Source organism: Solanum stenotomum, chromosome 7, assembly GCF_019186545.1.
Source record: "Solanum stenotomum isolate F172 chromosome 7, ASM1918654v1, whole genome shotgun sequence".
NCBI lineage: Eukaryota > Viridiplantae > Streptophyta > Magnoliopsida > Solanales > Solanaceae > Solanum > Solanum stenotomum.
In genome coordinates, this window is record NC_064288.1 from 39,016,907 (window position 1) to 39,039,970 (window position 23,064).

Here is a 23,064-nt window from a genome sequence, read left to right on the forward strand (position 1 = left end):
CTGGATTTCCATACATCTCATAACTCAAACTTTAAAGCATCGATTCATCAATTCTCCATAGTTGGACATTTTGTCAAACACCTTGAAGGCATGTAATGGAATCAAAGAGCATGGAAAATAGGGTAGTAATTATGCAACCAAACCAGTGAACAACCTACAACAACACCTTTACATTCATAACATGATCACATTATCTTCATTGAATTCTCATTCGTATAATGTCATGATAACACTCCAATTTCTCATACTATGCCTTTAAGGCCATAAGCCTCACATACCAATACACCAACAATACACCATAAAATAAGCATGGGTAATGACATACTTCAACAATCTAAAGACCTTTAAACAAGTTTGATTCATATACATTCATTATCTAGCAACCCACTTCATAAAGGCATAAACTAGGAATAGAGAGAAATCATGGGTTCATGGAGTATTTTCATCTTAAATCGTCAATACAACAACAATATAACCATAAAGTGCCATTAGAAACCTTTTAAAACCATTTGGTGGAAGAACCCATGAGATTGAGTGAAAACCTAGATTTTTCATACTTTGAAATAACTTTGGATTTGGCTCCTTGAATGGAAAATTAGACAAGGATCAAGACCACCATACCTTTGCTATGATCTCCCACGAAATTTGATGAAGAAAGCCTTGAATCCAAAGCCCTAGCTCCCACTTCTTCTTCTTCTTAAATGGAGGATTGTAGAGAGGGAAATGTTTTTAGGGATGGGAATGAACTAATGGTATATAGGAAATAATATAAGTCCTTTGAAAAAAATGGTCCAACACTTAGAAAAAATTTCAGGCGGGTGAACAGTAAATGAACAGTAAAATCAGCTACTGGAATTTGCCTTTTTCTGCCGGACAGATTTTACGAAAATGGGCATAACTTCTTCGTCCGAACTCCGAATGAGGTGAAACGAAGTGAGTTAGGTAGCTAACTCAAAGGGCTTTCCATGGATATATTATTGGCCACCCAAATAATTTGTGTGCTAGGAGATATGACCCTCCAAAGTAGACCCTCGAAAAAGGCTTCACTTGGAAATTTCGGATTTTGATACGGTTGCTCTAAAATTTGGGTTAGACCCATTTCCCACTCAATTTGACCCCCTAAACAAGAATATGAAGTCGGATTTTCGAAAAACGAAACGGATCTTTTTATATACAGCTAAACAAGTTTCCGGTAACTTCCGAAGCACATTTTTAAGAACTTTTTGGGTCAAATTCAAATATAATCATTTCATTAAGTTCTCGACTCCAAACTCACATGTGAGGCTCTAGTTTCACTCTATCATTTTTCGAGTCGTTACAAAATTAAAGTTCAAGTTCAAATTTCAAGTTCAAGTTCAAATTCTCAGTTCAAGTTCAAGTTCTAAGTTCTAATTTCAAGTTCACGTTCTAAGTTCAAGTTCAAATTCTAAGTTCAAGTTTCAGTTCTAAGTTCAAGTTCTAATTTTAAGTTCAAGTTCAAGTTCTAAGTTTAACTTCACATTCTAAGTTCAAGTTCACGTTCAATTTCTAAGTTCAACTTCAAATTCTAAGTTCAATATCAAGTTCTAAGTTCAAGTTCAAATTCTAAGTTCAAGTTCAAGTTCTAATTCTAAGTTCAAGTTCTAAGTTTAACTTCAAATTCTAAGTTCAAGTTCTAATTTCAAGTTCAAGTTCTAAGTTCACGTTCAAATTCTAAGTTCAACTTCAAGTTCTAAATTCAAGTTCAAGTTCTAATTTCAAGTTCAAGTTCAAGTTCAAATATTAAGTTCAAGTTCAAATTCTAAGTTCACGATATTCAAACATTCATCATCTAAATTCATGACATTCAAACATTCATCATCTACTCATAAAACTTAAATTTCTAATTTCTAACTTCAAATTATTAACACTTTACTAACTTGTCCTAAAATCAAATCCAAGAAAATCCCAATTCAACCTCAAAATACATATTCTCATGTTTAAACTAGTCCTAAAATACAAAAATGCTAATTCTTCACTAACTAACAATGCCCAATTTAAAAATGCCCAATTTTTTTAAAAAAAACCTTAAAATAAAAATCTTCAATTATCTATACCTAACTAACAATAATCAAATCAAATTAACAATTGAATAACACAACCCGACCCCACCTTAGCAAGGACTAGCAACAGCACTGCATCGACGGCGACCAGCGAAGCCGGCAGGCGACGGTGAAGTCTGGGAGATGACGACAATCGGCGACAGTGACGGGGAAGGGCGGCGACGGCAACAATGATGGCAACGGGGAGGGAGTCGATATATATAGAGAGAAGGGAGAGAATAAGAGTTTAGAGAGAGAGAGGAAAATAAAAAAATGGCAATATGTCTTTTAGATATTTAATAAAAAGCGACGGACAACGTCTCTAAGTCCATCGCTTTTTTTAAATATAGTTGACCAACATTTTGACCAAAAAGTAACGGACTAAGAGACACTGTCCGTCGCTTTTTAAATATAGTTGACCATATATTTTGACCAACAAGCGACGGACATAAAGATGTCGTCCGTCGCTATAATTAAAAAAGTTATTAATAAAATAAAATAAATTAAAAGCGACGGACAACGTCGTTAATTTTTAATTTATTTATAATTATTTTTAATAAAAGCCACGGACGGCGTCGCCATATATATTAAATAAATAATTATTAATTATTTATATATTTGGCACAAAAATCCGCAAAAAAAGTGACGGACTAAGAGATACTGTACGTCGCTTTTTGTAAAATAATTTTAAAAATAATTATTTTTAATAAAAAGTGACGGAAAGTGTGGCAAAAGGCGTCGCTTTTTGCAGCGACGTCGTCCGTCGCTTTTCTGTTCGTCGTTTTTAAGCAGTTTTTTAGTAGTGAGTCTTCCATGTCATTGTCCATAAATACCTATAAATATGTCATAAAAAAATTATCATGTGAAAGATATTAGCGCCCTCGTATTTTCAAACGTGTGTTCCTTTATTATTCTAGACCCAGTAAATCACAAAAAGATCTCATTAAGTTCTTAAAAACTTTTTAAATCATATTTAAAAGTTTGAAAATATTTTGAAATACATTAATTTTTTCAAAAAAAAAGAACAACTAAAGAATTATGAACAAACCAAGTCACATGTTTGTTATTCTAGAGGCTACAAGCTGGGAAAAATATAGGAAATACAACAATTATTCCCTCCGTCCCATTTTATACGGCACCATTTGACATGACATAATGTTTAAGAAAATAAGAAAGACTTTTGAAATTGTGGTTTAAAACAATTCTTATACATTTTTGTGGTTGAAAATCATTTCATTAAGCGTAAAAGGGGTATTTTAAAGTTGGATTGTTTTTAACTATAGTTATGTGATATTATTCTTGGGATGGAATAAAAACGGAAGGGTGCCACATAAAATAGGATGGGTGGAGTACAAGTAATTAGGAGAATCAAGAAAGGTTACAAGTAGCATTAGTTATAATAGCTGAATAGAAAAGTAGTAATAATTCCCTCTAACTTTTTCTTGTATTAACCATTAACAAAGATTAGAAAAGTAGTAATTGAAACATTTAAACTTTTCTTAAAAAAGAATGGGAAAGGTTAAGAAGCAATATGTGAAAAATACATGATAATATTCGTCAATCTATCTTTCTATATCTATCTATCTTCTATATATATACTATCTTAAAAGCATGAAGTCTCAAACTTGAATGTTAAATCACTATAATACACCCAATATAAAACATCCAATTTAATGTATCATTTATATTTTATGTTATTTTACATTTATTAATTTATCTATATTATAAAAAAATACATTACACTGAAGGTTGGGAATTTTTCAAAGAGTTGTGACATTTTAAAAAAAAGTTATGACTTTTCCATAATGTAATGAATTTTCCAAAAAGTTGTGATATCTCCGATAAGTTGTGATCTTTTCAAAGGGTTGTGACTTTCAAGAAGGGTTGTGTCTTTTTCAAATTGTTGTGACTTTTCTAAAGAGTTGTGACATTTTGGATGAGTTGTTACTTTTCTGAAGGATTATGACTTGTTTTAAGAATTGTGCTTTTTGTGACAAGGCACAATAAGCACATGTTCATACTACCTTTGTTGGCTATAAATAGGGGGTTCCCTCATATTTTTAAACTATGAATTTTCTATGTTTTCTTTTCTTCTTCTTCTTCTATCTTCTTAGAACATCCAATCTAGAACATGCTATATATTTTACATTCATACTAGTTGGGTTTTGTCCCCACATCAGATATTTATTGATTTAGCTTCCGCATTAGTTCATGTTTTACTTAGTTATGCTGAGTATGTTTATGATATGCCAGACTTAGGGTTAGCTTGAGGTCACTCGTGATCCTAGGTATCGTGTTATGTAAATGGGGTAGCCTCGGGGCGTAACAAATTTTGTATCAGAGCGTTAGGTTCAAGAGTCCTAGGATGTCTTAAAGCGTCACTATGTAGAGTCTTTTTCATGGGTTTGAAGCACACCACAGCTATGAGGGGGAGGTTACGAAGTGTTTTATGAAAAACTTCACTTTCTTTGCTATTCTTATCGTGCGTGAGGTATGATCCAACTTCTCCTTTCTAACCCGTTGTAATGTGTTTCAGATCATGCCTCCTCGCAGAGCTAACAAATGGAATGCTAATACACACAATGCTAACGCAGTTCCTCCAATCCGGAACCATGAAGGCACGAATGTAGAATTTTGAAATGCGATCTCCCTCTTAGCTTAGAGTGTGGCCAATCAGAACAATCAGCAAGTTCCAGATCTTGCATATACAAATGGTGGATCAGCTGCAGTTAGGGTCTGAGACTTTGTTCAAATGAATCCGCCTGAGTTTCTAGGGTCGAATGTTGGTAAGGGCCCACAACACTTCGTTGATGAAGTTAATAAGATCCTAGAGGTGATGTATGTGACCGGAAGTGATAGGGTGGAGCTTCCATTCTACAAACTTAAGGATGTGGCTTATATCTGGTTCATTAAGTGGAAAGATAACAAGGGTGAGGATGCAACTCCTGTGACTTGGGATTGTTTTACTAGAGCTTTTTTGGATAGGTTCTTCCCAATATAGTTGAGAGAAGCTAAGGCACAAGATTTTATGAACTTGAAGCAGGGTTCAATGTTGGTCCAAGAGTACAGGCTAAAGTTCACCGAGATCTCCAGGTATGCTCCACACATGGTTACCGATCGAAGGGCACAAATGAGTAAGTTCTTTTTTGGGGTATCTGTTCTGCGAAGACTAAGTGTAGAAATGAAATGGTCCTAGGGGATATGGATATCTCTAGACTAATGACCAAGCTTAACAGGTGGAAGGAGATAAACTTAGGGAAATGGCCAAGAATAACAAAGAGGCCAGAACAGGAAATTATAAACACTCACAACAAAAGTCAAGCGGTAGGAATTGCTCACAATTTTAGAAAATTTCTACAGTCCCAACACCTTCATTAACTAGTGCTCCATCCTCCAGGTTTCGACACCATCAGAAAGGTAAGGCATAAGGCTCTAAGTCTCAAGGGAGTACTACATGTAACACAACTTTCCTATCTTGTCCAAAGTGTAGTAAGAAATATTCAGGCGAGTGTCTTGCGACAGGGAAGGGTGCTTTGGGTGTGGTCAGTCCAAAAACTCTTTCATAACCCTTCTCAATCTCTACTAATGTTGGTCACCTAGTTATAGCCAGACAGGTATAAATATTTTTTTCCTGTTACAGTCTCTCAGAAAGTCACCTTATAAGACTTTAACAAGTTACAAATGGTAGATTTTTTTATCATTTTAGGCATGGATTGGTTACATTTTTTTTTATGCCTCAGTCGATTGTAGAACTATGATCGTTCAGTTTCAGTTTCTAAACGAGCCATTCTTAGAGTTGAAGGATAGTAACTCCGCGCCTGTAGTTCGATTCATCTCTTAACTTAAGGCTAGAAAAATGATTTCCAAAGGGTATATCTATCATTTTAATCGGGTGACAGATTCAAACTTCAAAACCCCAACTCTTGAGTCAGTCCTAGTGGTAAATGAGTTTTCCAAAGTGTTATCAGAAGATCATCACGGAGTATCTCTAGAAAGGGAAATCGACTTTGGAATAGATCTCCTCCCAGATACCGAGCCTATTTCAATTCCTCCTTACAGAATTACTCCATTCGAGTTAAAGGAAATAAAAGAACAATTGAAGGACCTTCTAGATAAGGGCTTTATTAGACCTAGTATCTTTCCATGGGGTGCTCCAGTGTTGTTCGTGAGAAGGAAAGATGGTTCTCTCAGGATGTGCATTGACTATTGGTAGTTGAACAAAGTCACAAGCAAGAACAAATATCCTATACGTAAGATTGATGACTTGTTCGACCAACTTCATAGTGCTAGCTGCTTTTCTAAGATAGACCTCAGATCTTGCTATCATCAGCTCAGAGTTAGAGATAGTGACATTTTGAAGATGGCCTTCAGGACTCAGTATGGTCATTATGTATTTGTAGTTATGTCTTTTGGACTAACAAATGCTCGTACAACTTTCATGGACTTAATCAACAGGGTGTTTAAACAGTATTTGGACTTGTTTTTTATTGTCTTTATTGATAATATCCTCATTTATTCTCAGAGTGAGAAGGAGCATGTGACTCATCTGAGAGTTGTTCTGCAAACTGTCAAAGATCGCCAACTATTCGCTACGTTCAGCAAATCTAAATTATGGTTACAGTCCGTCAGTTTCCTTTGTCATATGGTACCTAGCAAAGGGATCCGAGTGAATTTTCATAAAATTCAGGCAGTACAACACTGGCCAGACCCACCTCTCAAATATATATCAGAAGTTTCTTAGGTTTGGCCGATTGTTATAGGAGTCTTGTGGAAGGGTTTTCATCCATAGCTTCCCTATTGACCAAGGTAGCTAAGAAGAAGGTCAAATTTTAATGGTCAGAAGAATGTGAGAAAAGCTTCTCAGAAGTGAAGACTGGGTTGAGTACTGCTCCTTTCTTGACTCTACCAGATGGTTCAGATGGGTTGTGTGCTGATGCAACAAGGTAGGTCATAGCTTCTACTTCTAAACTGATTAAGTTCCACAAGAAGAACTACCTGACTAATGACCTTGAGCTTGCAGCCATAGTATTTGCCCTAAAGATTTGGAGGCACTACTTGTATGGTGTTGTAACGACCCGAAAAACTAGTAAGTGAAACTAGAGCCTAACGATTGTGTGTTTGAGTTTGTAATGGGATTTTATGGGATAAAATGTTATACAGATCTTAGGTTGAGGGGTTAAACATCAAGGTATGACTCCCCAAGGACCACCCAAGGGGTCCTTGAGGAGGACCTTAAAGACTAACCCCCAAGACACCAAGAAACCAAAAAGCTGCCAAATTAATTGTGACTCACGGATGGGACCTATGCCTCGTAGGTCCATCCGCGCCCCATGGATAGCCTTTGTGGGTCAAGGTCCCAATAGTGATGTTGCAGAACCAAACCACGAAAAGCCAGGATGGCCCGTTGGTAGGGGGTTCGTGGTTTGCACCTGTAGACTGCCTAAAGTTTGGCCAATGTGAGGGTGCTTTAGTAAATTCCTTTCTGAATTAGTTTAGTTGGGGGATGGTTATTATTGAGTTATTAATGTATCTTAAGGGTTTTAAAAGTGTTAAACTCCCTTTTAGACTTCATTATTTCCAAACACTCAAATTAGAAACCCACCTCTCCAAGTATTTTCTCTCTAGAAACTCCATTAAAGAGCATGTTCAAGGTCAAGTCTAGGGGTCAAGGAGCAGCCATTCTTCTTCAATTCTTTTGGAGTTCTTCCCGAAAAGGTATGGTATTCTTCATCCTTGACTTAGTTTCTTTCAAGTAGTTAGAATCCAAGTTGATTTCAAGTTTCCAAATTTCCCAAAAAACCCTAGTCTTCAATCTATGCATGGGTTCAATTCCAAAACAATTTTGAAAGGTTATATATGATGTATTATGAATTTATTGTTGAATTAAAGATGAATTTATGGTGAATTTTCCTATGAACCCATGTTTTTCCCCAAAATCCTAAGTTGTGATTTGTGATTGGGAATTGATTGATTATGAAAGTATGTTGAATTTTTTATGTTTATATTGAATCATGTTAATTCCCTTATCTATTGTAGTATCTTAGATGTTTTGGTTGTGATTGATGTGTAGCCTTGGAAGGCAATTTCTTGAAGGACCTATGTATGAACATGATGTGAAGTATATCTGTGTGATCTAAATGAAAGTGTTATGATCATGTTTAGAATGTAATTGTGTTATGATTGAAAGCATATTCTTAATTAACACTCATGAATGATGATGATAGAATGTGACAGGTTTCTATAATCTGATGGTATATCTTGAATTGGTAGGTTTAGGCATCTTATTCTTGTATAAATAAAAGTAATATGGATTGATGTATCTTGAATTGGTAGGCTTAAGGCACCCTTTTCTTGTATTGATGAATGTGATCTTGAATGAAGCATATTGAATTGGTAGACTAAGGCATCCTCTTCATGTATAATGAATGTGTCTTGACCTGATGAATATGAATCGATAGGCCTATGGAATTCCTTTCATAAATGAACTAATATAATGATGACTCTTGAATTGATAGGCCTATGGAATTCCTTTCGTAATGAGTCAATGTACCATGAATCGGTAGGCTTGGGGCATTCCTTTCATGTGTATGATAATGAAATGAGGAACCATGAATCGATTGGCTTATAGCATTCCTTTCATGAGGAATCTAGAGCTATCCTATAATGAACCATGAATCGATAGGCTTGTGGCATTCCTTTCATGTGTAATGATGTAAATTGGGTCAATAGGCCAATGGTATTCCTCTCAAATGCAATAATGTATAATGAATGAAATACTCTATGGGAATGGAGGCTAAGCACCGAGTGGATATGGTAAGATGAAAAATCTCCCAATGTTAGGCCAGGGTTCCAATGAACATATTCCTATCCCATAACTATGTGCCCTAATAAAATGTTAGCTAGTGGATCCACTTAAGCTAAAATGTTACCGGTCCTACCTTAGGAAAGTATACCACCTCTTTACGGTGTGGGGTTATAAAACACCAGATTCCATGTCAAGCTCACATGGTCTATGTCGGTTAATGCTTCTTCCCATAATGTGAGATGTGCACTATGGTTTCATGAAAAGTTCTATGAAGTGTGGGTGGTAGTATGGAATGCCATCCATGCATTACATGAGTAGGCTTTGATAGGGCTATAGTGAGTTCTCTAATGTCTTCATGACTAATGAATGCAAGTGCTCTAAATGAAACTAATAAAGAATGTTGACTCTTATATGCTTAATGTAATGATGCAAGCTTTACTTGGATTGTATTATCAGATTACTTCCTTGTCATGACTTATTGAATATGAATGTACCTTGTCTATGGTGGCTTAAAAGGAGTACTTAGTCTGAATAGTAGTATGGGATGCTATTCATACATTGCACAAGTATGACTTAGGGTTGCCCTTGATGATGGTCCTAATGTATTATTATGACTTATAAAATGTCTATGTTCCTTATGTATGAGTATTGTCTAATGATGTAAAAGGAAGAATGGTAAGTTCACTTTTGGTGGCCTTAATGTGGTACTTTGTGTGGATGGTGGTATGGGACGCTATTCATACATTGCAGAAAGTATATCTTAGGGTTACTTAAGGTGAAGTCTTTAATGTGATGAAATGGCTTATATGATGATTATGTTCTAATGTGATGAAATGACTTGTATGTTGGTTATGTGTCTAAATAATGCCTCTTGTGCTTATGTTCATGAATTTTTCTCGAAATTGGAATATGCATGGTTTCAACCAAATGTCCGTTTTAAAGCATGATTTTTGCATGGCTATCATACTTAGTACATTCAATGTGCTAACCCATATTTCTTCATTTTTACCGAAATGTAGGGTTTGGAGATTTGATGTCTTATACTTGGAAGATAGGTTACTAAGGATCTTGGATTTGAACACTTGGTGAGTCCTCATAGTTTCGAGGACAAACCCACTATTTCTCTTTATGTCCTGTTTCATTATGTTTAGAGATTTTGTATGGGCTGTGTCTCAACGTTTTAAGTCCTATGTTCTAGATGGTTTGAGACAAAGTTTAGAAAGACTTCCTATTGCTTTTTATGAAAAATGACTTCGATTGTAAAGAAACGTTTTAAATTCCGCTCTGTTTTCCTATGATTTTATTTCCAAGAATGCTATGAGGCTTGTATGAGACATTTCTGAGTCTTGTACGCCGTGTTGCATCTAGGGAGTACCCCTGGGTCATGACAAACATGGTATCAGAGCACAAGATTTTGGAATGTTTTTAGGATGTCTCAAAGCATATCTAGTAGAGTCTTGTTCATAGTGTGAAGCACACCACATTTATGAATAGAAGTCTATTCGGTGTTAGGATAATCTCACTTTTTCATTCTTTAAGTCGTGCCATAGAGTTTAACTGTATAAGTTCTCTCTCTTATTCCTTATCTGATGGTCTTTAGAATGTGACCACTTTATTCTTGATAAGAATTTGAGACCCCAAAATTGGGAGACTAACGCATATGCCTCAAATTTTGTATGGAAGAGTCGCCCCTGTTTGCTCATCATACTACCGGTAAAAATGTTTCAGATACTCCAAGAAACTCATTTGCCATCAAAATAAAGATAATCATTGTGGTGGGGGAATTACAAGTGGATAAAAAGAAAACAAAGGTGTTTAGTTTAAATCATTTTAATTATTAACGGTACATGATATTAGTTTGAAAATGCATTTGAGTATAATGGAGGATCCATTTTAAAATAAAAAAAAATAGAATAGGAAAAGTGGAAATAGAGAGGGGATTACAAGGTAGGGCTTTCCTTAAAAATTGGTAGACCATTAAGATCATGACACATGCTCTCCCATTAGTCCAAAGGGTATACAAAACTAGAACTGTTAATATGGGCTGGTCCACCCTATTAGGGCAAACACATACAGACTTTGAAATTTTACGGGTCAGGCCGGGCTAGCCTATTTTCGGTGTGGGCCAAAAAAAGGCCGGCCCAGCCTAAAAGTACGTGGGCTATAGGCTTTGCCGGGCGGGTCTTCATTTTTTAAATGTATATTTTTTTATGATTTTTTAAATTAAATTCTAATTTAAAAATATTATCAATATCGACAAGACAATATTACATGGTGTTAGTGTTGCTACTTGTTAATCAAATATACAAATAAAATTATCTTTATAATATTTATTAAGTTTGATTTTAAGTAAAAACATAAATAACTAAATAGAAATATTAACCTAATTGTTTCTAATGATCAAAATAAAACACAAAAACTATGACAACATTCCATAGGTTACAACCTATGTAGTGATTCCCTAGAAATTTTAGGAAATTTTTATTTTATATAGTACATATTTTATAAACATAATTTATATTTAAATTGTAATATTTCAAACTTTTAACAATTTAGACTCTTGTTATTTTTAATACTCTATTTTATTTTTATCTTTTGATTAATTTTTATTTAGCCCACGGGCCGGTCCTATCTATATTTCTCTAGCCCCACAAATCGACAGACTTATTCAGGCCGGGTTAAAAAGACATTTTTTTTAAATGAGCTCCAAAAATCGTAGCCTACCCCTATTAAATCATGGGTTAGGCCACGCCAGTCCTACGGGCCTAGCCCATATTGACGGCTTTATACAAAATCTAAAAGTTAGATGATAAGGTTATTAATATCCTAAAAATATAACGAAGGATATTTAAATATTATTTGCGATTGTTCATGGATATATTTGTTTTCATTTTTCCTTCTAGAAAAACTTCATAATATTACATTATTTATTATGAACATTTTACTTATTTAGTAAGATAATATAAAGATTATATAAAGAATTGAAGCAGTTTTCACAAATTATGAAGATTTTATAATTTATAAGGAAACAAAACTTGAAGGATGATTAATGATAATTTAGTTTATGTGAGATGGTGAAACCGAGAGAAAATGATCAAAATAGTCCTTAAAGTATGGACTTAGATTGATTTGGTCCCTCATATATGCACCTTATGGAAAAGGTCCTTTATCTATGTTAAAAACTTATCAATTTAGTCTTTTACCCTAAAACCCTAACAGACAAAAAACAATTCTGTCAAATTAAACAGAATAGTGCAGAGCACGTGACATACAAAAAACATTAACAAAACCTCTGTTTTCTTGGATCAGTCCAAACCATGAAACTCCCGCCTTTCTAGCAAAAAACACTCCCGCCTTATCAACAAAAAAACCTCTTTTCTTGTAAATCAATCGACACAAGTTTTTTCCTTGTAGAACGATGTTAATCAAAAGAAACTCCAAGGGATCGAGCCCATGTTATGGTAAGAGTTTATCTTGCTTTAGTCGAGGCAATTCAAAGGCTCAGTCTATTTGGTATTCAAAATTTGCAAGGTTGTTACTACTATTTTTTCAATCGTTTTATATAAGATTCGTTTTTTTGTTTTTGGTGATATGAAAATCTACCGTTTTGATTTTTTACTATTGGCTTTTTTTGGTTTGTGTATTCAAGAATATCTAGAAGTTATGGTGTACAAAATATACATGTATAGTTACACCTATAATGTGGTCTTAATCGGCTAAAATATGTAATCTTTTACTGCAGATTCTGTGTTCGAGGAGTCTTTTTTTAGTATCAAAGTTTATCATAAAGGATTGATAAAACATCAACCAGCCAAACAGTATGTTGGTGGTATTATCGACTACTTTGATTATGTTGAATTGAAGAATCTCAATCTTACTGACTTGAAGAAAATGGTCGAATTATGTGGTTACCTGAATGATTCAATAATATTTTGGCATAAATGTGAGAAGCTTGGTAACAAATGGAGATTAGTCTCCACGGAGGTTGAAGCGAATAACATAAAAAAATTCATCCCCAAAGATAGAGTAGTGGAGTTATATTTTGAGCATTTGGACTCTTATATTGGAATAGACGATCCAATTGGTTGCAGAACTAGTCGCATTCCAGAGAATGAAGATGTTGTTGGACCTATTGACAAAGAGTTTGAAAGGGAAAACTTATCTTCGAAAGATGATTTTGAGGATTTTGAAAACGAATTCTCCAATGATGAGGCGATGGTTGATTCACAAGGACACTATAAACATAGTTTTGAGGATGGCAGAGAGCTTATTACTTATGAAATTCAAAAGAAGATGTTACATGAAGATGGGGATCCTGATTGTGTGAACTCTGAGGACAATAAGAGTTTGGATGGTGATTCAGACAATGAAAGTTTTGATTTTCCGAAGCATAATGCAAAAATCGATGGAAAAAATCCAATTTTGGCTTTGGAATATACTTTCGAAAGCAAGGAAGAGTTCAAAAATGTTGTCACAACTCATGAGGTAAGCCAAGGAAGGTATAGTCAGTGGAAAAAGAATGATAAAGTAAGGATGAAAGCTAAGTGCATACACAATTATTGCAGCTGGGTAATAATGGCGTCAAGAATGCACAGGGAAAAGACGTTTCAGGTAAAAACTTACAATCCCTCACATAGTTGTAAAAATTGGCACCATTATAACAAGACGATAACTTCTTCATTCATTGCAAGGACCTATCTTGATAGAACATAATAGGGGATGGAAGATGTCTGAATTCAGAGATACGGTTAGTGTCGAGCTTTAAGCTCATGTTACTTTAACTCAAGCTAGGACGGCTATGAAAAAGGCAATTGCATTACTTGATGGAAGTTTAAAAGATCAATTTGCCATTCTTTGGGACTATGTTCATGAGATTGACAAAACAAATCCAGGCACTTCAATATATATGAAGTTTACTGATAATGAGATGCCTAATAAGCCATACAGATTTCAAAGAGTCTACTTATGTTTTGCTGCTTGTAAAGAGGCTTTCAAAGTTGGATGTCGCAGAATAGTAGGTGTAGATGGATGTTGGTTGAAGGGACTGACGTATGGGAATCAATTACTGACAGCAGTAGGTCTCGATGCTAACAATAACATATTTCCAGTAGCATATGCCGTTGTTGAAAGGGAAACCAAGGAGACGTGGTCATGGTTTTTAAACCACTTGGCTGGTGACTTAGAGATTGACAATCAAGAAAGCTGGACCTTTATGTCGGACAAACAAAAAGGTCTTGTCGAAGCATTTAACGAGATTTTGTTATATGTTGACCAGAGATTTTGTGTGCGACATCTCCATAATAATTTTAAGAAGGCTGGTTTTTTTGGTTTGTCCCTCAAAAATGCTCTTTGGGCTGCTGCAAATGCTACAACTGTGGAGTTTTTTAAAATTTGCATGGAGAAGATGCATGAATTAGATGCCGAAGCCGCTGCATGGTTGAATGAAAAACCACCAACTGAATGGTCTAAATCACATTTTTCTACAGGTGCTAAATGTGATGTTTTGTTAAATAATATGTGTGAATGTTTTAATAGTATGATTCTTGATGCTCGAGACAAGCCAATCATAACTTTGTTGGAGAAATTAAGATATCTTCTTATGGCTAGATTCCAAGCTAATAGGGAGAAAGCAGAAAGATGGAATTCAGGTGACATTTGTCCTCGGATCAAGAGCATTTTGCACAAGAATGAATCTGCTGCTGCTGCGTTTATTCCAAAAAAATCAAATCAGTGGAATTATGAGATTCTTGGAGCATCGATTGCCGACAATTGGGTTGTGGACCTACAAAACAGAAAGTGTAGTTGCAGAAAATGGACTATAACAGGAATTCCTTGCAAACATGCAATATCGGCCATTTGGGCTAAAAATGATGTGGTTCTTGATTATGTTGATGATTGCTACAAAGTTGATACATATAAAAGAATTTATGAAAATACCATCTTTCCGATCAATGGATCACAATTGTGGCCTAAATCAAATAAGGTCCCTCCTTTGCCTCCGAGATTTGTAAGACAAAACAAGAGGGGAAGAGGCCAGAAATTGAGGAAACGAGAGCAAGATGAGACAGGATCAAGTAGAACAAGAATGAAAAAAAAACAAATATCTGTTAATTGTAGCTTATGTCACAAGCCTGGCCATAATATAAGGACATGTAAATTTAAAAATTATGTGCAATCTGAAGTAGGTGCATATGACTCGGCTTTTTGGATGCCTCCTACTTCATCAATTCTTGAAAAGTTACCGGTAATTTTTTTTGGCATAAAATTTGATTTGGCTCTCAATTATATTGTTTTATAAATACAAAACTGATGCATTGTACATTTGCAGGTTAGAAGAGCAAATTCTGGACCAAGTCAAGATTGTTTTGATACTTAATGCGGTGTTGCTATCAATTTTGGTTGGGCTAAACATGGTGCCACAACTTTTTTTTGTGTTAAGGACATAAGTACTGTTTGTTTTATGAACGATATGTAGTTTGTTGCTGCTGCTATTTTATGAACATGGTGCAATTGCTTCTCCTTTTGTTTTTTGCGAAAAGAATAGATGGTGCTGCTACAACAATGGTTCTTATGATGATAATATTATGTTGCTTTTCAAGTCATTTGCAGCTAATCTTTTTTATGTTGTGTGGATGGACTTAAGATAAGTGCTTAAGATATACTTTTTATTTTATCCAAACACTATAAAAGTGCTTAAAAGCTATTTTGTCTTAATGTACTTAAGAGTTGTGCTTGATATTCCACGGATATGATGTATAGAGGAGTTGTCACTAGTAAATAAAGGCGATATGGAGGAGTTTAATAACCATGAGATTGCACAAGAGACACCTCATTTCTATAATTGTGATGTTGTTGCTGCTATACAGAGCATACATCCTACTAACAATGTGCCTCATTATTGATGGCTCTTCCTTACTTTAGAACACCTGGCGGGGCTCTGTTCTGTTCCTCCGTGGCTTTCATTAGGAAGAGCTGGTTTTGCAGTTAGCATTTTCAGTTCTTTTGTATTTCTAGTACTATCAACAGGGGAGATAATTTTTGACTAAGGTTTTGTGCAGGTGTATCCTTGATTTACCTTTCTTATTCTTGAAAGTAGCAGTTCAATGAGGAAATATACATAGTCTAGGATTTGCAGTTCAAATTCGAAGGTTATCGTCAATAGTAAGTAGCTACTGATGTCATTCTTACATTTTTAACCTGAGTTCTCATATGGTTCTATCTGCATACATTTGTAACCTTTTCTTGTGTATGAATGAATTGGTTTTGTATATACTTTGGACAATGTTTATGTGTTGTAAAGGATGAGGCTAGAGCTGTGGGGAATCTGAGGAGCGAACGATTAGCGAATCTAATAGGATGTTGCTGTGAAGGGGAGGAAAAATTGCTGGTGGCTGAGTTCATGCCTAATGAGACCCTTGCTAAGCATTTGTTTCACTGTGAGTCCAATCCCCATTGCCAGAATTTTGTAACTCAGAAATGAGAATTATAGGAACTTTATGTTGTGATAGGATTTGTTGTGATCTAGATCATAGTTAAGTCCATGATTTAGAAGTCTGAGGGAAGTGATATAAGCATAACTTATTTGTTGTTGAAGGCAGATTGACTGTTATTTTGTGTCAATTGTGTTTGCTTTTACCAACTCCAATGGAATTTATTTGAGTCTGTGGTCCATGCTAATATTTGAAATGCTTTGAAATGGAACTAGGAGAGAATCAACCTATGAAATGGGCGATGAGGTTGAGGGTTGCTTTTTATCTATCGCAAGCTTTGGACTACTGCAGTAGCAAAGGTCGGGCATTGTATCACGATCTTAATGCTTATAGAGTCTTATTTGATCAGGTAAATATTGATTCTACTGCAGTTTTTGTTATAACTAGGTTGTGTTAGGTGTAGTGCGTCTTACATTGGTTAGCGTTTTCACAGGATGGTAATCCTAGACTCTCTTGCTTTGGCTTGATGAAGAACAGTAGAGACGGGAAGAGTTATAGTACAAACTTGGCTTTCACTCCGCCCGAGTACTTGAAAACAGGTCAAATATGATTATTTTCTCAATCCAAAGTGTTGTGAGATGGAATTTTGTTGTTTACCGCAAAGCTAAATAATTTACAAATAAGTTCAGGCATTTCTTTTAGTATTATGCTACTGTCTTTCCCTTAATTCAGCTAAAGTGAAAGTTGAAACGTGTTTATGATTGCCAGGAAGAGTGACCCCTGAAAGTGTAGTTTACAGCTTTGGAACAATGTTGCTAGATCTTTTGAGTGGAAAGCATATTCCTCCAAGCCATGTAAGTTGCTAAAGATTCTCTTGGACCTAAGGATGTGCATTATATGAAATCCTGTGTAAATTGAACTTTGTTTATCGACTCTATTACTCGAATTCCTAAACTTGAAGAGCACTGTTTCTTTACCTTCTTGTAGGCACTTGATCTAATTCGGGGGAAGAATTTTTTGATGCTTATGGATTCTTGTTTGGAGGGTCATTTTTCAAATGATGATGGAAGTGAGCTTGTTCGGCTAGCCACTCGCTGTTTACAGTATGAGGCACGTGAGAGGCCAAATGCAAAATCTCTCGTCACTTCACTTATGTCTCTTCAGAAAGAAACAGAGTCATACTGTGCCCCTTGACTTGCTTACAGATCACGGAAACATTTAAAGAACTACTACTTACCTTCTTTCATTTGTGAGATAAAAAATTGATCAATACCTTACAGATGAATACCTCCTTTTTGCATTTTGTTATTTCGTTGTCTAGGAACACACTATAGTAACGTTGATTCTGTTACTATAGTGTGGATATATCCTATGTCTTTTGCTATCTCATATTTTCTATTTAGTTAACAATGGAAACGAAACCCTGGTGGAATTATTTGACTTACAAGAAGGAAACATATTATATTTTAATTGCTATGTATTCCTCAGATGAATCACCTTGGTTTCTCCTTAATTTTGTTTCATATAATGCTTGGAGCTCATGTTTGCCATTGATCCAAGAAAACAGAGGTTTTGTTAATGTTTTTTGTATGTCACGTGCTCTGCACTATTCTGTTAAATTTGACAGAATTGTTTTGTGTTTGTTAGGGTTTTAGGGTAAAAGACTAAATTGATAAGTTTTTAACATAAATAAAGGACCTTTTCCATAAGGTGCATATATGAGGGACCAAATCAATTCAAGTCCATACATTAAGGACTATTTTGATCATTTTCTCGTGAAACCGGCCTTGATATGGAAAAGCGAAACCCTAGGAATAGGAAGAAGGGGAATGAATAGGTGATAGAAATTAGAAAGCGGCGGAGTCCGGTAGAGATATTATCAATCATACCTTGTTCCGCCATGGAATCTTTGTTTGCAAACTATGCTTCTTCAGATGAAGAGGAACAAGTAACTCTTCCTCCCTCAAAATCAACTTCTTCTTTCCTTTCATTTCCCCCACCAAAATCCCATGATCAACAACTGCGCCCACCGAATGTTGGAATTACCACTTCTTCTTCTTCTTCTTCTTCTTCTTCCCTTTTCTCTGTCCTCCCACCTCCAAAGACAACCATGGAAGATCCTCCACTCCTCCCCAATTCCTCGGATCCTAAACCCAAAAGGGTTGTTCAATTTAAGCCTCCTGTCAACCCTTTTTCTCTCAAGTCTTATAGTCTGGATGAAGATGAGGATGAAAAAGAAAAACAAAGAAAAAGGTCTCAATCTTTTGCTCAAACATCTTCAGTTAAATCATTTTTGTCCACCATTCCTGCTCCAAAGAACTCTACTACTTTGGGTGTTTTGGGTTCCGGCTCCGGAAGAAGATCCATCATCGAAGCAGATGTCCCTGTTCCTAATCCGGCTAGCTCGAATGAAGTTCTAGTTAATTCCAATACAGAGTACAATGAGAGCCAGCAGATTGATGTGTCGTTTGAGAGTTTAATGGGAGGTTTTGATGGTCCCTCACAACATAATGCTGTTGCAGGTGATTGGAATGCACAGGGTTATGTAAACCATGACGGGTATGCTGGCTATGGTAATGATGGGGCTAGTGATTATTCTCATGCGGCTCCACCAAATGTGAATTATGTTGACTATGACAGTAATTATGGCACTTACACTGGTTATGAGCAGTATGGTCATAATTGGACTGATGGGTCTAGTGCTACAGAAGCATCAACAACTACTGATACGGCTGAAGTTGCATTTAGATTGCCTGGGAAGAGAGGCAGGAGTGATGCTCCACAGAATATTGTTGAGGTGAACCAGGATGAGTTGATGAAGAATCGGCCAAGGGAAGACCAAAGCAGGCTCACTGGGATTGCCTTTGGGCCATCTTACCAGGTACACTTTTACTATGTCTATGAAGTTACTTGTTCTTCAACTAAATTATGAGAGGCTTAAAGTTTAATTATAGTTGATACTTAGCACTGCATATTAATTTTGAGTATCTGGACACTATTGTGAATGTGGTGTTTGTAATTTGATTCGGTTTCTTGCTCTCTGTCTCTGCTAAGTTTGGATTTTTTAATATCCAAATTGGTCATGATGCTTTCTGCTTACTTTGAGCAGGATAAATGAATCTCAGAGATTTAGATAACTTATAGCATTGTGAGATATAGTTTTCTTGTTCCGTCAAGTGTTATTATGCATGTTTCTAGTTAATTTTTCCTTTAAGAGACAACGTTGTATTCTAGCTTCTAGTCCTTAAGATTAAAAAGTTGGCAAATGATGTTCCAGTGGGAGGATTGAGATTTTCTCTTAACTAGTAATGGTAGTTTAGATGCCTGCTCTTGCTTCTTGCACGATGCTCTAATTCATTTATCTTGTTGGTGTGTTCACGCACTAGCAAAAAGGGATTTGTTAATTATATAGTTAAGTTAAGTTGATGTGAACATGAATATTTATGCATTTTCCTCTGGCATTGTTTGTTCAAAGTATTTTGTTTCTAGTGTTATTACTGATCTGACACGGAGTTGGGTCAAAATGCCCTAGAATTGAACAAAAGCGCCCCTGCTGATGGTTTGGTCCTAAAATGCCCCTATTGTTACTTTTGGGTCAAAAATACCCTTTTTCAACACATTATTCTTTTTAAACACATTCTTTTCCTAATAAAATATTATTTTTATTGAACGGATATGCTCAAGATACACCTCACTTTTGATGTAATGCGGTTGTATGCAATAATAGTAATCCAACTAGGTTAGGGTCGAATTAAAGAACTAATACTCTCAAGATACACCTCACTTTTGATGTAACATGGTCGTATGCAATAATAGTAATCCAACTAGGTTAGGGTTGAATCTACATGGAGTATTGGGAAACTCCTTCATGTTTATGTATCAGTATGACTACTCAACTTATAGCCGGTGCAACAGTTGTAGAGATTGATTGTATTAACTTAAATTATAAAACAGAAAGTAAATATGCTGAAAGTCTGTAAGTATGCTTGCAATTGTGTCCCAACAATGGATTGTTTTCTCCTTTCGATAATCATGCAATACATTCCCTTAGGGTTATAGATATGCACTCACTCTCTTTCGAGTTCATGAACAATTTATCTACATGTGATGATTCTGCAACTATATGAATTATTGACAATAAGAACGACCGATTATGCTTAAGTAGATTCAATTATATCTAATGTAAATCTATCAAACAAGGGTTAACGCCTTGAGTTCATGCAAATCTTCTTATACCAAATCTTGACCACTCTTCCAAGTTTGTAGATTAAGATATTATGTTGTAGGTTAGTATTTGCAACCACTATTCCTTTTAATTAAGCACAAAAAGAAGTTTGATAACCAACCACTCTAGTAATATGCGATTTCCAGAAAACCTTATGAACTACACAATCTCATTGGGTTTCACAACCTCAGTAGAGGATATGAATACCAGATTTAGCTACTCATACTGATATAGAAATAAGAAGAATAAGGATTAAAAAAAGGTTGAAAGCTTGAATAAAGTTGAAGGCTTTACTCAAGAACTATAAAAACTGTAAACTTTGGATGAGAAGAACTACTACAACTAAATTACTAAAAAATCTTGACTACTACTATTTTTTTTTTGACAAAGGTAACAATGACTACTACTATTCTCGCCTCTTCTTTTACAATTGAAGCCAATATGCCTATTTATAATTGTCCAAGAAAGTAGAATTCTAAACAAATAAGGTAAGCTCCACCAATAGACTTCTGCGACCAACTCCACGACCATCACCTGTTTTATGGGCCGTGGACTCAATGATTGCTCATTAGGTTTTCCTGGAGTCGTGTTATGTTTTATTTCATGGCTGTGCTTTGGTTTCACTAGCACTCATATACTCTTCCACTGTTGTCACACTTCTGTTCACCTCTTTGTACATACGTTTTTGGAATTTATGTAATTGTCATAAAGTCTTTTCTTCTCAAGCACCAACAGGAGCCCTTTTTTATGTCACTGTACATAATGCGGAGATCAATTTTTCTCTCATTAAAAGTTTTCATGAACTTATTAATAAAAACAGTCTCTGTGATAGATCTTCCAAGCATGGGATTTAACCTTGTTTTCTTTTCTATTATCCTTGTTATTTTCTAAACCTATACACTTTTATCACTTTTTTCTCACAAAGATTCAAAGCATGTCTCATAAGCTTCAAAGAGATGGCAGTAAGCTCTTTGAATATCTCCTCTATTCTTAATATTCTATTCACTTGTTCGACATTCATACACATTAATTTTGCAATGAATAGCTTGGTTAGTTATACAATTGCCTCTTTGAGGCACTTATAAACCCCTACAGGGATATAAATTGAACCACGAGTTTTTTTCTAATCCTCATATTTTTGGCATACTTTGTGTCACTAAGTGGGCATTTGGCCATCAGAATTTTTTCCCCAATTTTTTTGGATTTTTTCAAAATTGGAGTTGTGTTTGACCATACTTTTTTAATAGTTATTTGGATTTTGGATGTACTTTCAAAAAAACATGACATATATTTTAAATGAGGTTAGTTATAAAAATAAGAAAATTAGGAGGTTTAACCAAGGCTTAGCTATATTTTGGGAGTTTTCAAATTCTAAATACAACTTCAAGTTGTATTTGGAATTTTTATGGCCAAATGGTGATTTTCAAACGAAGTGAAATTTTTTTCAGAAAAAAGTGAAATTCCCGTGGCCAAACGGATCATAAAACTGATTTTTTAGGTGAACTAAAATCATTAAAGTGATCCCCATGATTTGCCAGGGTCGTGCAACCCCTCATGTGACACTTTTGCTTTCATGTGGGACTTGGCTTTCCCCGCTTTTCATTTTGATTTCCTCTTTTGTATGTGCTGCACTAGTTTCCTGATTTTCGCTTGCTGCTTTGATTTTAAAATGTAAGTATTTTTTCATTTTCCCCTTTTCTTCACTTGTTGATTTGCATATTTTGATAATTGGTTAATTGTATTCTTCAACATTAATGTTCAAAACTGTTTTTGTTTTGAGCCGAGGGTCTATTGGAAAACAGCCTCTCTGCCTCACCTCTGAGGTAGAGGTAACTGTACACTCTATCTTCTCCAGACCCCACTCTGTGGAACTACACTAGGTATGCTGTTGTATTCTTCAGCATTAAGGAGATGCTGGCCACCTTCAAAAAGGGATTACAGCCATAACCAAAACAGGCTTACAAACACCCTATTAAATCTGTAGTTTGATCCACATCCTCTGTACAAAGTTGTTTACACCAAAAATGTAAAGCTACTAAACAATTCCATTTTACTTTGTGAATGGAATTGGAGCTATCTTCCAAACATCTGCCATTTCTTTCTCTCCACACAAACCACCATATGCATGAATGTAATAACTTCCACCATCTCTTCTGAGTCTTGCTACCCCTCTTTTTAATCCAACAGTTCAGTAGATCAGAGGTGTGTTCCAGCATAGTCCAATGAGCTGGTGATGTTGAGGAACAGCTCCCAGAGTTGAGTAGTGAACTTGTGTAGGATTAAGGGTGTGTTTGGTATGAAGGAAAATGTTTTCCATGGAAAATGTTTTCCTAGAAATTGTTTTCCTGGAAAACAAGTTGATTTTTGACTTATTTTCTCATGTTTGGTTGGTGAGTAGAAAATATTTTCCGGAAAAGATTTTTAGTGTTTGATTTATGAATTAAAAATATTTTTGAGAAATATATTTTATTTTTACTAGAGTAGAAAATAATTTTTGAAATTGAAAATAGTTTTTAAAAACAAACTTAAATTTTTTTTGGGGGG

At 35.3% G+C, this 23,064-nt stretch overlaps 3 protein-coding genes across 3 annotated transcripts in view; all 3 read left to right on the plus strand.

Annotated features, from left to right (window-relative positions):
- The first annotated feature begins 13,663 nt into the window (after positions 1-13,663).
- On the plus strand, positions 13,664-15,241 carry LOC125869881 (uncharacterized). The gene is made up of 3 exons (XM_049550287.1): positions 13,664-14,939; positions 15,051-15,109; positions 15,194-15,241. Exons 1-3 carry the CDS (start codon positions 13,664-13,666, stop codon positions 15,239-15,241), a joined length of 1,383 nt encoding a protein of 460 aa, XP_049406244.1.
- Positions 15,242-16,173: 932 nt separating this feature from the next.
- Positions 16,174-17,504, plus strand: LOC125871932 (serine/threonine-protein kinase BSK5-like). Its single transcript, XM_049552653.1, has 5 exons — positions 16,174-16,301; positions 16,571-16,704; positions 16,789-16,894; positions 17,064-17,149; positions 17,283-17,504. The coding sequence occupies exons 2-5, from the start codon at positions 16,585-16,587 to the stop codon at positions 17,487-17,489; spliced, it is 519 nt and encodes a 172-aa protein (XP_049408610.1). The 5' UTR covers positions 16,174-16,301; positions 16,571-16,584; the 3' UTR covers positions 17,490-17,504.
- A 572-nt stretch (positions 17,505-18,076) lies between these two features.
- LOC125871918 (uncharacterized) overlaps positions 18,077-23,064 on the plus strand; it is a 9,242-nt gene continuing 4,254 nt past the window's right edge. The window contains exon 1 of the mRNA XM_049552628.1: positions 18,077-19,176. Within this exon, the coding sequence (XP_049408585.1) occupies positions 18,196-19,176 (981 nt within the window). The 5' untranslated portion in view covers positions 18,077-18,195. The remainder of the gene's footprint in view (positions 19,177-23,064) is intronic.